At 37.6% G+C, this 14,147-nt stretch overlaps 1 protein-coding gene across 2 annotated transcripts in view; it reads left to right on the top strand.

Annotated features, from left to right (window-relative positions):
- The window catches only part of TEX11 (testis expressed 11), a 279,061-nt gene that overhangs the window by 173,076 nt on the left and 91,838 nt on the right, over positions 1 to 14,147 (top strand). For both annotated transcript variants that reach the window (XM_034649574.1, XM_034649575.1), the window contains exons 17-19: positions 558 to 660; positions 4,660 to 4,784; positions 12,659 to 12,744. In XM_034649574.1, coding sequence (XP_034505465.1) covers positions 558 to 660; positions 4,660 to 4,784; positions 12,659 to 12,744 — 314 coding nt within the window. The remainder of the gene's footprint in view (positions 1 to 557; positions 661 to 4,659; positions 4,785 to 12,658; positions 12,745 to 14,147) is intronic.

Raw genomic sequence — 14,147 nt, 5'->3', positions numbered from 1 at the left:
GGGATTGGTTCTCCCCACCACATTTTGTTGTGTTCCTCTCAGAACCAAAGTAACTTTCTTTGCAGTCCCCTGGTGATGCTGGTAGGGGCGGTTTAGTTCTGGTAGCCTAAGAGCATAGTCCCTTGGGTCTTAATGTCTGTTTTCCTAACCTAGTGAGACTCATTAAAACTAAACCTAACATTTGTCTAGATTTATAAATGCTCACCAGAAAAAAAGTGGCTTTAATTCTCTGCTTGTTTCTCTGGAACCTCACTTTTCCTTAGATTTTATTATCTTGTAAGTTGCTTTGGAGTTGAAAAAAAAATGTTATCTAATATTTTTCATTGTTTTCAGTAGGAGAGTTGGTCTGACATATATAATGCACCCTATTTCTGGAAGCAGAACTCGCTGTTTCTTTAGCATTTTAAGAGAACAGTTCTTTAAAGATTTTACTTAGATTCACATCTTTTTATGATGTGTATCCTCAGCCATTGTGACTATATTAATAATTTTAGTAAAATATGATAAGATCTTCCTTATTACTTTTGTAAAAGAGATCCAATATTTCTTTTTTTCAGGCTAAAGAGGCAGTGATAGAAGCCGAACAATGTGATCCTACAAATATTTTCACTCAGTTTTACGTATTCAAGGTTGCAGTCTTAGAGGGCAACTCTGGCAGAGGTATGAATGTTATTTATGAATTACATTTAACTGTTAATATAAAGAATAATAATCCTGTTCTACCATAAAGGAAAAAAAACATTGTTTTTAAGACAGTGGAGTTACATATTCTATATTCTAGCTTTCCTATGTAAAGACGATACAACCATGCGAAAAGGAATTATGAAGGTTACATAGGAATAAAAGAACAGGGGCTGCCTATTGGAGTAAGAACTAGGGAGATTTGGGACAAGAATTGGGGAGAAAGTCTTGTCGTGGTATACTTTTTTGTACTTTCTGTCATTTGAACCTGTTAAAAATTAAGTTTAAAAAGCTGTGGGGTAAGAGGGAATTCATACTGCCAGCCCATTTCAGTTAAGAGTTGTCTTAGACAATCAAAGTCTCCAGCTTTCTTTTAAATGTTTTCACTTATCTGGGAAGTGATTGGTAAGAGATTTGGCCTTGAAATGGAGTTTCTCTCTACAGAGTTGACAGTGCTGGAATTGCTCATGTGAACCTCATCCCATCAGTGCTGTGTCCTTCACATTAAGTTAAGCATAGTTTCCTAGTCGATGTGTCTGTACACTCCTGTATCTTGACTTGGTTACAGATGGGCCTGTGCTGTGATATTATTCCCATTCAGCCCTCAGTGTAGCTGAGAATATCCTGAAGCAGTTGGAGCTCCAGACTGGTTGTCCCTTGTGAAGGGTGTAAGTTGAGAAATTGAGAAGTTTAAATTAATGGATCCAAAACAGAATTTATACTAATCCAATTGAGCAACTGTTTATGAATACCTACTGTGTGCAATGGACTCTGCTTTGTACTCCATAAAAAAAGAAAGATAACCTATTCTTCATTGAAGAAGAAAAGTTCCAGGATAGTAAAGTATTCCTGTATATTAATTAAAGATTAGCAAATTGGAGTCAGTTTTTTTCAGGGTTTATAGTGTAGTCATGTCCATCATCAATGTTTTCATTGGAGACCTCTGGGAATTTGTTTTATTTGATGTATTATGTTGAAAGCTTAAAAGAATTTGAAACTTTTTACCAACAGAAATGGCAAAAAATAGATTTCCTATTAAACCTTTTAACATTCTATTAAAATAATTTTTTTTTACTTTTTAAACATAGCATCAACTCAGTCTTTTTATTTTTTCCCCAGTTATGTGTGACAATTTTTAAAGCTGCGTTTATTGATAATACAGAGTAAAACTTACAAGTGTCTGGTTCTATGAGGTTTATTTATATTAATAATTCTATGAGTTTCGACAAATGTATACAGTCATGTCACCACCATTACAGTCATGATATAGAACAAAAAATTGCTTCAGGTTCCTTTATTGTCATTCCTTCCAACCACTTTTAGTCCTGAAAACAACTAAACTCATTTTTATATATTTTTGCCATTTCCAAAATGTCATATAAATGGGATCATACATTATGAAGCTTTTTGAGCCTTTCTTTCACTTACGATAATACATTCAAAACTCATTCGTACTGTTGTGTTTTCATAGTTTGTTCCATAGTTTGAAGTAGTCTATAGTATGTATGTACCACAGTTTGTTTATTCATTCACCAGTTGAAATATATTTGGATGATTTCCATTTTGGGCAACTGTGGATAAATGTGCCATAAATATCTGTTTACAGATTTTGTGTGATGATAAGATTTAACTTCTCTAGGATAAATATCTAGGATTTGGATTTTTGGATTGTATGATAAATATATGTCTAAGTTTATTAGAAACTGCCAACCTGTTTTCCTAAATAGCGATACAGTTTTACATTCTGAGCAGCTATATACGAGTGTTCCAGGTGATCTGCATCCTCAACAGCACTTGGAGTTGTTCATTTAAAAAAATATATTTTGCCCATTCGAAGAGTTGGGTAGTGATATCTTGTGGTTTTAACTAGCATTTCTGTAATGTCTAATATTTGACATCCATATATCTTCTTTGACAGTGTTTGTATACATCTTTTGTCCAGTTTTCTATAGGGAACTTTGTTTTTTTTTAAATTCATCTCTATATGTTTTATTCATCTTCTGTCATAGTGGCTAGAACATAGGGAAGAAATATATTTTAGTTACTAAGATATAGGGAACTTTGTTTTCTTATTGAGTTTTGGAAGTTCTTTATATATTTTAGATACAAATTTTTGGATATGTGTTTTATAATTTTTTAAATTTTCTTGTCAATGTCTTTCATGAGAAGCTTGACAGTCTAGTTTATCTTTTTTCCTCTTTTATGGAGTGTGCTTTTGGTATTATGGGTAAGAAATCTTTACCTGATCTAAGGTCACAAAAATGTTTTCCTGTGTTTTCTTCAAGAGATATTATAGGTTTAAGTGTATGGTTAGTTCTATGATCAATTTTGTACATTAATTTTTGTATTTAAGGTATGAACCTTTTTTGCACATGGCTATCTAATCATTCCAGCATCATTTTTTCAGCATTATTTACTTAAAAACTATCCTTTTTCAACTGAATTACCTTTGTACATTTATTGAAAATCAGTTGCCATATGTGTGTGGGGGTCTCTTTCTGGATTCTTCATTCTGTTCCATTGATCTATTCGTCTATTTTTATACCACATCCACACTGTCTTAATTAGTTTAGCTATATAATAAACTTGAAATCATATAGTCAAAGATCATAATTTTGTATGACTTGAATCCTTTTAAATATGTTAAGGCTTGTTCTATGGCCCAGAATATTGTCTTTATTTGTAAATATTCTCTGTGCACTTGAGAAAAAGTATATTTTACTGGTGTTTGTTTGAGTGTTCTGTAAATGTTATTCAGGTCAAGTTGATTAATGGTGTAAAGTGTACTACAGCCTTGCTGATTTACTACTTGTTCTATTAATTACTAAGAGAAGGTGCTGAAATCTTTGACTATAATCGTGGATTTGTTAATTTTTCCTTGCAGTTCTTTAAGTTTTTGCTCCTTGTGTTTTGAAATTTTGTTGTAAGCTGCATAAACATTTAAGATTGTTATGTTCTCATAATGAATTAATTCCTTTATCATCATGAATTAACCTTCTGTTATGTAATATTCTTTGCTCTGAAATCCATTTTGTCTGATATTAATATAGCCACTCCAGCTTTCTTTTGATTACCTTTAACATTGTATATATTATCCCATGTGTTTTCTTTTAACTAATTTTGTCTTTATACTTTAAGTGTGTTTCTTGTAGGTAGCATATAGTTGAAAGTTGCTTTGTTTAATTCAGTGTGACTATCTGCCTTTTACTTGGGTCATCTAGACCATTTATATTTAACATGATTATTGATATGGTTAGGTTTAAATATAGCATCTTTTTATTTGTCTTTTGTTTGTCCCATCTGTTTGTTGTCACCATTTTTCTTTTTTCTACTTTCTTTTGGATTGAGTATTTTTTGTGATTACATTTGTCTCATCTTTTGGCTTATTAGCTCTCTTTGTTTTGTTATTTTAATTATTACTTAAGTTCTATAGTGCATACATTTAACTTATTGTAGTCTACCTTTAAGATATATAATGGAATGTCATACCACCATTCATTTTTAAATTTCATTCTGTTTCATTCTGTTTTATATTCCATTTTATGAATGTACCAAAATGTACTTAGCCCATCCATTATTGATGGAATTTAGGTTGGTTCTATATTGCACTCTTAAAAAAAATTGCTGGATAAACATATTTGTATGTTTTTGTTCACTTTTGCAAGTATATCCATGGGATAAATTCACAGAGGTGAATTGCTCAGTTGGGCATTTTTCTGACATTCAAGTCCTCCTTAACAATTTAGCAGTTTAGATGACTTTATGGAAATTAACTAATATTTTAAAGATATTAGTGCTCTTTGAACACTACATCAAAAATTAATGATGTACTATATGTTGGCTAATTGAATTTAATAAAAAAAAAGATATTGGTGCTCTTAAAATAAGTTCCAAAGTCACTGTGGTATAATTAACCATATATAGCTATTAGCTTTAATAAGAGTATCTCATTTTTTAAATTGTTTCCTTCTTTTTCAGCTTTGCGGGCAATTACTACATTGGAGAAGTTATTAGTACCTGAAGGTCCAAAGGAGAATAAGCTACTTGCAGATAGAGATTCATCTGTCATGCTCCTCGGTTTAGCTGCCCAGTTTGCTCTAGAGGTAATTCTTACGTATTTATTCACAAGATTTTTACCTCGTTTCTATTTTGAGAGACAATTAATGAAACTCTTCAGAGGAGTTTGCTACAAAGAAAAGAAGTTGGTGTGAGAAGTAGGATCAGAGGTTTGTTGGTTTGTTTGAGATGGGATGAATGAGAATGCTTGTATGCTGATGGAAATGACCTAGTAAGAGAACAAAAGTTGACAGTGTGTGAGAGAGAAAAAAGAGAATTGTTAGAGCAATGTCTTTACGCAGGCAAGAGGTGATGGACACAAGAGTATAAATTCAGAGACTGGCTTTAGAAAAAAAAACGGATAGTTCGTTTTTTAGCCGGTCCCCTGAGTCGAGCTGGTTAGATACCAGACCAGCCTGAACATCCACGGAATCGGCATGAGACACAAGAAGATACATCTGGATCTCTACAAATGAACATCTCCAGTGCCGAGTATTGAGGTACGAAGCGGGGAGCTGTGAAACTGCGCACATATATCAGAAGATAAACGGAAGGGCGAGGGAGCCGCCGCGTTCGGGCGCCGGGAAGCGGTAGCCACCTGCACGGGGGAGCGGGCGGACTCGCAGACGGCACCCACGAGACAGCAGACAGAGACTGTGAGCCGAGAGCGCGTGCCACCAGACTTCTCACGGAACTCCGGTGTGCTCACTGGATCCAGACTGAGAACAGGAGCTCCGGGAGCACGCGCGGGGCGGCTGGTGGCATTAGAAACACAAAGGACAGAGACACGCCGGCCCTGGATGTGAGGGCTGGGACGCTGGGTGTGGGGCTCACATCCCGGACGCTGCAGGGTTGAGAAGCACCAACAAATACAGAGTTAAAGTGGCCAGAACATCAGTAGAGAACGGTCCACTATCCCTCTGTTCTAAGACAGAGGCTGAGATTCGGCCACTGCTGCTCTGACTCTCAGAAGAGGCACAGCAGACCACCAGGAAAGCCTCCAGAGAACAAAAGCCTGGAAATACCGGCTCACAGCGTGCCCGCCCCCATCCCCCCTCACAGAGGACACAGAGACTCTACTCAAACAGGGTTGCCTGAGTATCGCGTGGCAGGACCCTCCCCCAGAAGGCAGGCTGAAAAATCAAGAAGCCCACAACCAGGGCGCCTGGGTGGTGCAGTCATTGAGCACCTGTCTTCGGCTTAGGGCATGATCCTGGCGTTCCGGAAAGGAGTCCCTCATCGGGCTCCTCCGCTGGGAGCCTGCTTCTTCCTCTCCCACTCCCCTGATTGTGTTCCCTCTCTCACTGGTTGGCTCTCTGCCACATAAATAAATAAATAAAATCTTTAAAGAAGCCCACATCCCTAAGATCCCTATAAAACAAGGGTGCACGGCCTGGGTCCTGGTCAATAATTTGGGCTCTGGACAATGCTGCAAACTCTCATCAGAATGACGAGAAGGAGAAGTCCCCCCCAGGAAAGAAAAGACAATGAGTCTGTGGCCTCTGCCACAGAAATAACGGATATGGATGTAACCAAATTATCACAAATGGAATTCAGAGTAACCAATGGTCAAGACGATGTGTAGACTTGAAAAAAGTATTAACGAAAATTTCAATGAGAATATAGAATCCCTAAGGACGGAAATGAGAGCAAATCTGGCAGAAATTAAAAATTCTATGAGCCAAATGCAGGCAAAACTTGAGGCTCTGACGGCCAGGGTAAATGAGGCAGAGGAACGTATCAGCAAATTGGAGGATGGGTTAGTAGAAGAGAAAGCTAAAATAGAATCTGGACTCAAAAAAATCCATTCTCATGAATGTAGGTTACAGGAGATTACTGAGTCAATGAAACGTTCAAATGTCAGAATCATCGGCATCCCCGAGAGGGTGGAGAAAAACAGAGGTCTAGAAGAGATATTTGAACAAATTGTAGCTGAAAACTTCCCTAATCTAGCGAGGGAAACAAACATTCATGTCCAAGAGGCAGAGAGGACCCCTCCCAAGCTCAACCACGACAAACCTACGCCATGTCACATCATAGTGCAATTGGCAAATATTAGATCCAAAGATACAGTACTGAAAGCGGCCAGGGCAAAGAAATTTCTCATGTACCAAGGCAAAGGTATCAGAATTACGTCAGACCTCTCTACACAGACCTGGAATGAGAGAAAAGGTTGGGGGGCCATTTTTAAAGCTCTTTCAGAGAAAAACATGCAGCCTAGGATCCTTTATCCAGCATGGATGTCATTCAGAATTGATGGAGAAATAAAGACGTTCCAGAATTGCCAGTCATTAACCAATTTCATAACCACGAAACCAGCCCTATAGGAGATATTAAGGGGGGTTCTGTAAAGGTAAGAAGGCCCTAAGAGTGATACAGAACAGAAAGTCACAACCGATACAAAGACTTTACTGGTAGCATGGCATCATTAAAATCATATCTCTCAGTATTCAGTCTCAATGTGAATAGTTTAAATGCTCCCATAAAACACCACAGGGTTGCAGATTGGATAAAAAGAAATGACCCATCCATTTGCTGTCTACAAGAGACTCATTTTGAACCCAAAGATGCATTCAGACTGAAAGTAAAGGGATGGAGTACCATCTTTCACGCAAATGGACCTCAAAAGAAAGCTGGGGTAGCAATTCTCATATCAGATAGATTGGATTTTAAATTAAAGACTATAGTTAGAGANGAGAGATACAGAAGGGCACTATATTATTCTTAAAGGAAGTATTCAACAAGTGGATATGACAATTATTAATATATATGCCCCCAACAGGGGAGCAGCAAGATACACAAGCCAACTCTTAACCAAAATAAAGAGACATATAGATAAGAACACAGTAACAGTAGGGGACCTGAACACCCCACTATCAGAAATAGACAGAACATCCTGGCAAAAACTAAGCAAAGAATCAAAGGCTTTCAATGCGATACTTGACAAGTTGGACCTCATAGATATATATAGAACACTACACCCCAGTACCAAAGAATACTCATTCTATTCTAATACCCATGGAACATTCTCAAGAATAGACCATGTTCTGGGACACAAAACAGGTCTCAGCCAATACCAAAAGATTGAAATTATCCCCTGCATATTCTCAGACCACAACGCTCTGAAATTGGAACTCAACCACAAGGAAAAACCTGGAAGAAACTCAAACACTTGGAGGCTAAGAACCATCCTGCTCAAGAATGACTCGATAAACCAGGAAATCAAAAAACAAATTAAACAATTTATGGAGACCAACGAGAATGAAAACACAATGGTCCAAAACCTATGGGAGACTGCAAAGGCAGTCCTAAGGGGGAAATACATAGCCATCCAAGCCTCACTCAAAAGAATAGAAAAATCTAAAATGCAGTTTCTATATTCTCACCTCAAGAAACTGGAACAGCAACAGAGGGACAGGCCTAACCCACTGACAAGGAAGGAGTTGACCAAGATTAGAGCAGAAATCAATGAATTAGAGACCAGAACCACAGTAGAGCAGATCAACAGGACTAGAAGCTGGTTCTTTGAGAGAATCCATAAAATTGATAGACCACTGGCAAAACTTGTCCAAAAACAAAGAGAAAGGACTGAGATTATTAAAATTATGACTGAAAAGGGAGAGGTCACGACCAGCACCATTGAAATTGCAAGGATTATTAGAAACTTTTATCAACAGCTATATGCCAAAAAACTAGAATCTGGAAGAGAGATGGAGGCCTTCCTGGAAACCTATAAACTACCAAGACTGAAACAGGAAGAAATTGATTTCTTAAACAGGCCAATTAACTATGAAGAAATTGAGTCAGTGATAAACAACCTTCCAAATAATAAAACTCCAGGCCCAGACGGTTTTCCTGGGGAATTCTACCAAACATTCAAAGAAGAAATAATACCTATTCTCCTAAAGCTATTTCAAAAAATAGAAACAGAAGGAAAGCTACCAAACTCATTCTATGAGGCTAATATTACCTTGATCCCCAAACCAGGCAAAGACCCCCTCAAAAAGNTCTCAAAAAGGAGAATTACAGAACGATTTCCCTAATGAATATGGAAGCCAGAATCCTCAACAAGATCCTGGCTGATAGAATCCAACAGTGCATTAAAAGGATTATCCGTCATGACCAAGTGGGATTCATCCCTGGGTTGCAGGCGTGGTTCAACATTCGCAAATCAATCAGTGTGATACATCATTTCAACAAGAAAAGACTCAGGAACCATATGATCCTCTCAATTGATGCAGAAAAAGCATTTGACAAAATACAGCATCCTTTCCTGATTAAAACCCTTCAGAGTGTAGGAATAGAGGGTACATTTCTCAATCTCATAAAAGCCATCTATGAAAAGCCTACTGCAAGCATTATTCTCAATGGGGAAAAGCTGGAAGCCTTTCCCTTAAGATCAGGAACACGACAAGGATGCCCACTCTCGCCACTATTATTCAACATAGTACTAGAAGTCCTTGCAACAGCAATCAGAAGACAAAAAGGGATCAAAGGTATCCAAATCGGCAAAGAAGAAGTCAAACTGTCTCTCTTTGCAGATGACATGATACTCTATATGGAAAACCCAAAGGAATCCACTCCCAAACTATTAGAAGTTATAGAACAATTCAGTAAGGTGGCAGGATACAAAATCAATGCCCAGAAATCAGTTGCATTTCTATACACGAATAACGAGACTGAAGAAAGAGAAATTAGGGAATCCATCCCATTTACAATAACACCAAAAACCATACGTTACCTTGGAATTAANCGCAACAGCAATCAGACGACAAAAGGGGATCAAAGGTATCCAAATCGGCAAGGAAGAAGTCAAAATGTCTCTCTTCGCAGATGACATGATACTCTATATGGAAAACCCAAAGGAATCCACTCCCAAACGATTAGAAGTTATAGAACAATTCAATAATGTGGCAGGATACAAAATCAATGCCCAAAAATCAGTTGCATTTCTATACACGAATAACTAGACTGAAGAAAGAGAAATTAGGGAATCCATCCCATTTACAATAACACCAAAAACCATGCGTTACCTTGGAATTAACTTAACCAGAGACGTAAAGGACCTATATGCTAGAAACTATAGATCACTTTTGAAAGATATTGAGGAAGACATAAAAAGATGGAAAAATATTCCATGCTCATGGATTGGAAGAATTAACATAGTTAAAATGTCCATACTACCCAGAGCAATCTACACTTTCAATGCTATCCCGATCAAAATACCGAGGACATTTTTCAAAGAACTGGAACAAATAGTCCTTAAATTTGTATGGAAACAGAAAAGGCCCCGAATCTCCAAGGAACTGTTGAAAAGGAAAAACAAAGCTGGGGGCATCACAATGCCGGATTTCGAGCTGTACTACAAAGCTGTGATCACAAAGACAGCATGGTACTGGCACAAAAACAGACACATCGACCAATGGAACAGAATAGAGAACCCAGAAATGGACCCTCGGCTCTTTGGGCAACTAATCTTTGATAAAGCAGGAAAAAACATCCGGTGGAAAAAAGACAGTCTCTTNTTAAAAAAAAAGAAAATGGATAGTTCATCTATGATAGTAGTTGAGAAGTATGTGGTGTGGTTCCTGGTGGATGAATAAATGTGGTAGTGGGAATCTGGAAGTTTTTTTCCAGACGGTTCAGTTTTTTCAACAAAGTAGGAAACAAGGTCATCACCTGAGAATGAGAATGGGAGAGGAGATGTTGGGGAGTTTGAGAAGATAGGATAAAGTATAAGCTAATCATGCAGGAAAGCAAGAATGCGAATGACATGCTAGTGTGGGATGCTTGCCCAGTAAGTATTAAGGCCTATTTGATGAGGTTTTAAAATGAAAGAAATAGTTGTACAGGTTTTTATCCAGCCACTTTCAGCTGCATTGATGTAGGCACAAAAGTCAGGAGAAAGTTGGCTTTAACCAGGTTTGTAGTTTTGCCAGATGAATACAATGAAGCAAAGGAGGAGTAGTAGGAAAATCAAGAAATGAGGAAGTGATTATCATTAATCTCCATGGAATTTAACGTGGTCATGGGGGAGGACATCAAGGACGTGAGGGACAGTGAAAAATTCGTAGCACGAATGGATTGGAGGTCTAAGTGCAGTTGAAGGATTGCTGGAGTAACAGAAGGGAGTGAATTAGAAAGGTAGGAGATGGTGGTCAGAAAGTGGATTACATGAAACGGAGCAGGGTGCAGGACCAGGGTGAGGAATTGAACCACTTAAGGAAGCACCCACTTTCAGAGACATGCAAGTGCAGAGTTGGTTCTTGCATGACCCTGAGAGTGAGTGCCTCCTTAAGTTTTGCACCTTAAGAGCCTCACTCACATCACTTAGCTTACCCTACTCCCCACCCTGACTGAGAGTATGGAAGGTTTGCCACCATTGGTAATGACAGAGTCCAACATAGAGATCAATGCAACAAAATAGAAAACCCAGAAATAAACCCATAATTATATGGTCAATTAATGTTCAACAAAGGAGGGGAGAATATGCAATGGAGAAAAGTCTCTTCAACAAATGGTGTTGGGAAAACTGGACAGCTACATGCAAAAGAATGAAACTGGATCACTTTCTTACACCATACACAAATATAAACTCAAAACGGATTAAAGGACTAAATGTGAGATCTGAAATCATAAAAATCCTAGAAGAGACCACAGGCAGTAATTTCTCTGACATCAGCTGTAGCAACATTTTTCTAGATATGTCTCCTGAGGCAAGGGAAATAAAAACAAAAATAAACTATGGTGACTACATCAAAATAAAAAGCTTCTCCACAGTGAAGGAAATAATCAACAAACCTAAAAGACAACAAACGTACTGAATGGAAGAAGATATTTGCAAATGTCATATCCAATAAAGGGGCAGTATCCAAAATATATAAAGAACCGACAGAACTTCACCCAAAAAACAATCCAGTTTAAAAATGGGCAGAGGACATGAACAGACATTTCTCCAAAGAAAACTCACAGATGGCCAACAGACACATGAGAAGACCCTCAACAGTAATAAGTGGGTACAGTCAATGGCTGTGTTAGTGAACAACAAAGGTAATTGGCAGAGTAGAATTCAAGGAAATAAGAGACTAGGATATTGGGAGGTCATCTAGCTATATATTGAAAGTGCCAAAAACTAAGACAGGGGTAGTTTTTTGAGAAAATAACTGTGCATTAGATAAGTCATCAGGAAATGAGTAGAAATGGCTGGAGAGCTGGTAGATCAGCACAATGAGAAATGGTGGGTGATAGAGACTGATGACAGGAAGTTCGAAGCTAGGGATTGGGGGGGGAGAATAATTTTAAAACAGCAATGAAGAGCAAAAGTGTCACCTACTCCATCTCCAGGTCTACGGGTAGAATGGAAATGAGAGAAAAATTGGCACTACTTGAGAGGGTTTCTTTGGAAGCAGTATCCTTGGTGGGACCTAGATTTCCATTACAGAAAGAATATGGAGGGAACTTTCAGGGAAGAGGTTGCTTACAGAGAAGATTTTGATGATTATGAACTGGGCTACAGTGGAAAGATTGGGGGAGTTGGGGAGAAATGGGAAAAGAGGGATTTATAGAGCTTTATGGAGATCAGGGTGCTAGAAATGAAGGTCTGGGGTTCTTTTGGTTACTGCTAATGAACAGGGATAAAGATCACAATAAGATTAGTCATAGTGGGTTCACGGCAGTGTTGGCAAGTCTGTGAGTATTTATGGATAGGGAAGAGGGGGTTTCTGGGGCCAATATGAACCTGTTCCGTTTTTGTCAGTGAGTAGTTTCTTCACTCTATCATCTTGCATTAATTAGCTCTTTTGATAATATAAAAGGAACAAGTTCAGAGTTTTTTCTTGTCCTTAAAGGATAGGAATATAGGTAACATTTTGTAAGTACTACTTTGAGATGTAATTTAACATATTGTATTTGTCCTTTTTAGAATGGACAACAAATTGTGGCAGGGAAAGCTTTGGAATATTTAGCTCGATATTCAGAAGACCCGCAACAAGTCCTTACAGCTTTAAAGTAAGTAATTCACATCCTGTAGACTTGAAAGGATTTCCTGTTATTCTTGGTCTATAAACTTTGTCAAAATAGTGCTGATGTGATGTGATCAGGCCTACTATACCAATTGTTATTTTAAAGTTTTTCTAAGCTTTATTGAGATATAATTGACAGATAATGTTGTACAAGTTTAAGGTGTATAACCTGATAATTTGAAACATGCATATATTGTGAAATGATTAGTTAACATATTCATCATCTCACAAAATTACAATTTCTTTGTGTGTGGTAAGAACATTAAGATTTAGTTTCTTCCCAACTTGCAAATATATAATACAGTCTTGTTAATTATAGTCACCATGTTCTACATTAGATCCCCAGAATTTGTGCATCTTATAATTTGAAGTTTGTACCCTTTGACCAATGTTTTCACACTTCTTCCACACCTAGCCCCTAGCAAACACCATTCTACTGTTTCTATGTTTTTCACTTTTTTTAAAAGATTCAACACGTGAGATAATACAGTATTTGTCTTTTTTTGTCTTTTCACTTAGCACAGTGCCCTCAAAGTCCATCCATGTTGTCACAAAAGGCAGGATTTTCTTCTTTTATATGGCTAAATAATATTCCTGTGGGGGTGGGGTGCCTGGGTTTCTCAGTCAGTTAAGTGTCTGACTCTTGATTTGGGTTCAGGTTATGATCTCAGGGTCATGAGATCAAACCCTGCATCAGGCTCTGTGCTGGGCATGGAGTGTGCTTGAGATCCTCTCTCTCCCTTTCCCTCTGCCCCCTCCCCCCACTTGTGCTCTCTATCACTCTCTCTAAAATAAATAAATTAATTAAAAAATATTCCTTTGTGTATGTGAACATATCACATTTTCTTTATCCGTTCATCTATCAGTGGACACTTAGGTTGTTTCTATGTCTTGGCCATCGTGAAAAATGCTGCAGTGAACATGAGGGTTCAGATAGCTTTTCAAGATAGTGATTTTCTTTCCTTTGGAACTATACCCAAAAGTGGGATTGCTGGATCATATGGTAGTTCTGTTTTTAATTTTTGAGGAACTCCGTACTGTTTTCCAGTGGCTGTACCAATTTATGTTCACACCAAGAGCGTTGAAGGTTTCCCTCTTTTCCATATCCTTACCAAAACTTATCTGTCTTTTTGATACTGGCCATTCTAACAGGTGTGAGGTGATACCTCATTGTGGTCTTGATTTGCATTTACCTGATGATTAGTGATGTTCAGCATCTTTTCATGTATTTGTTGACAATGCATGTCTTCTTTGGAAAAATGTCTATTCAAGTCCTTTTTTTTTTGCCACTTCATCCTGTTTTTATTTATTTACTTATTTTTTAAATGATTTTTTATTATATTATGTTAGTCACCATACAGTACATCCCCAGATTCCAATGTAAAGTTT

The sequence above is a fragment of the Ailuropoda melanoleuca genome, chromosome X (genome assembly GCF_002007445.2).
Source record: "Ailuropoda melanoleuca isolate Jingjing chromosome X, ASM200744v2, whole genome shotgun sequence".
Taxonomy (NCBI): Eukaryota; Metazoa; Chordata; class Mammalia; order Carnivora; family Ursidae; genus Ailuropoda; species Ailuropoda melanoleuca.
This window is presented reverse-complemented; position numbering and strand designations above follow the sequence as displayed.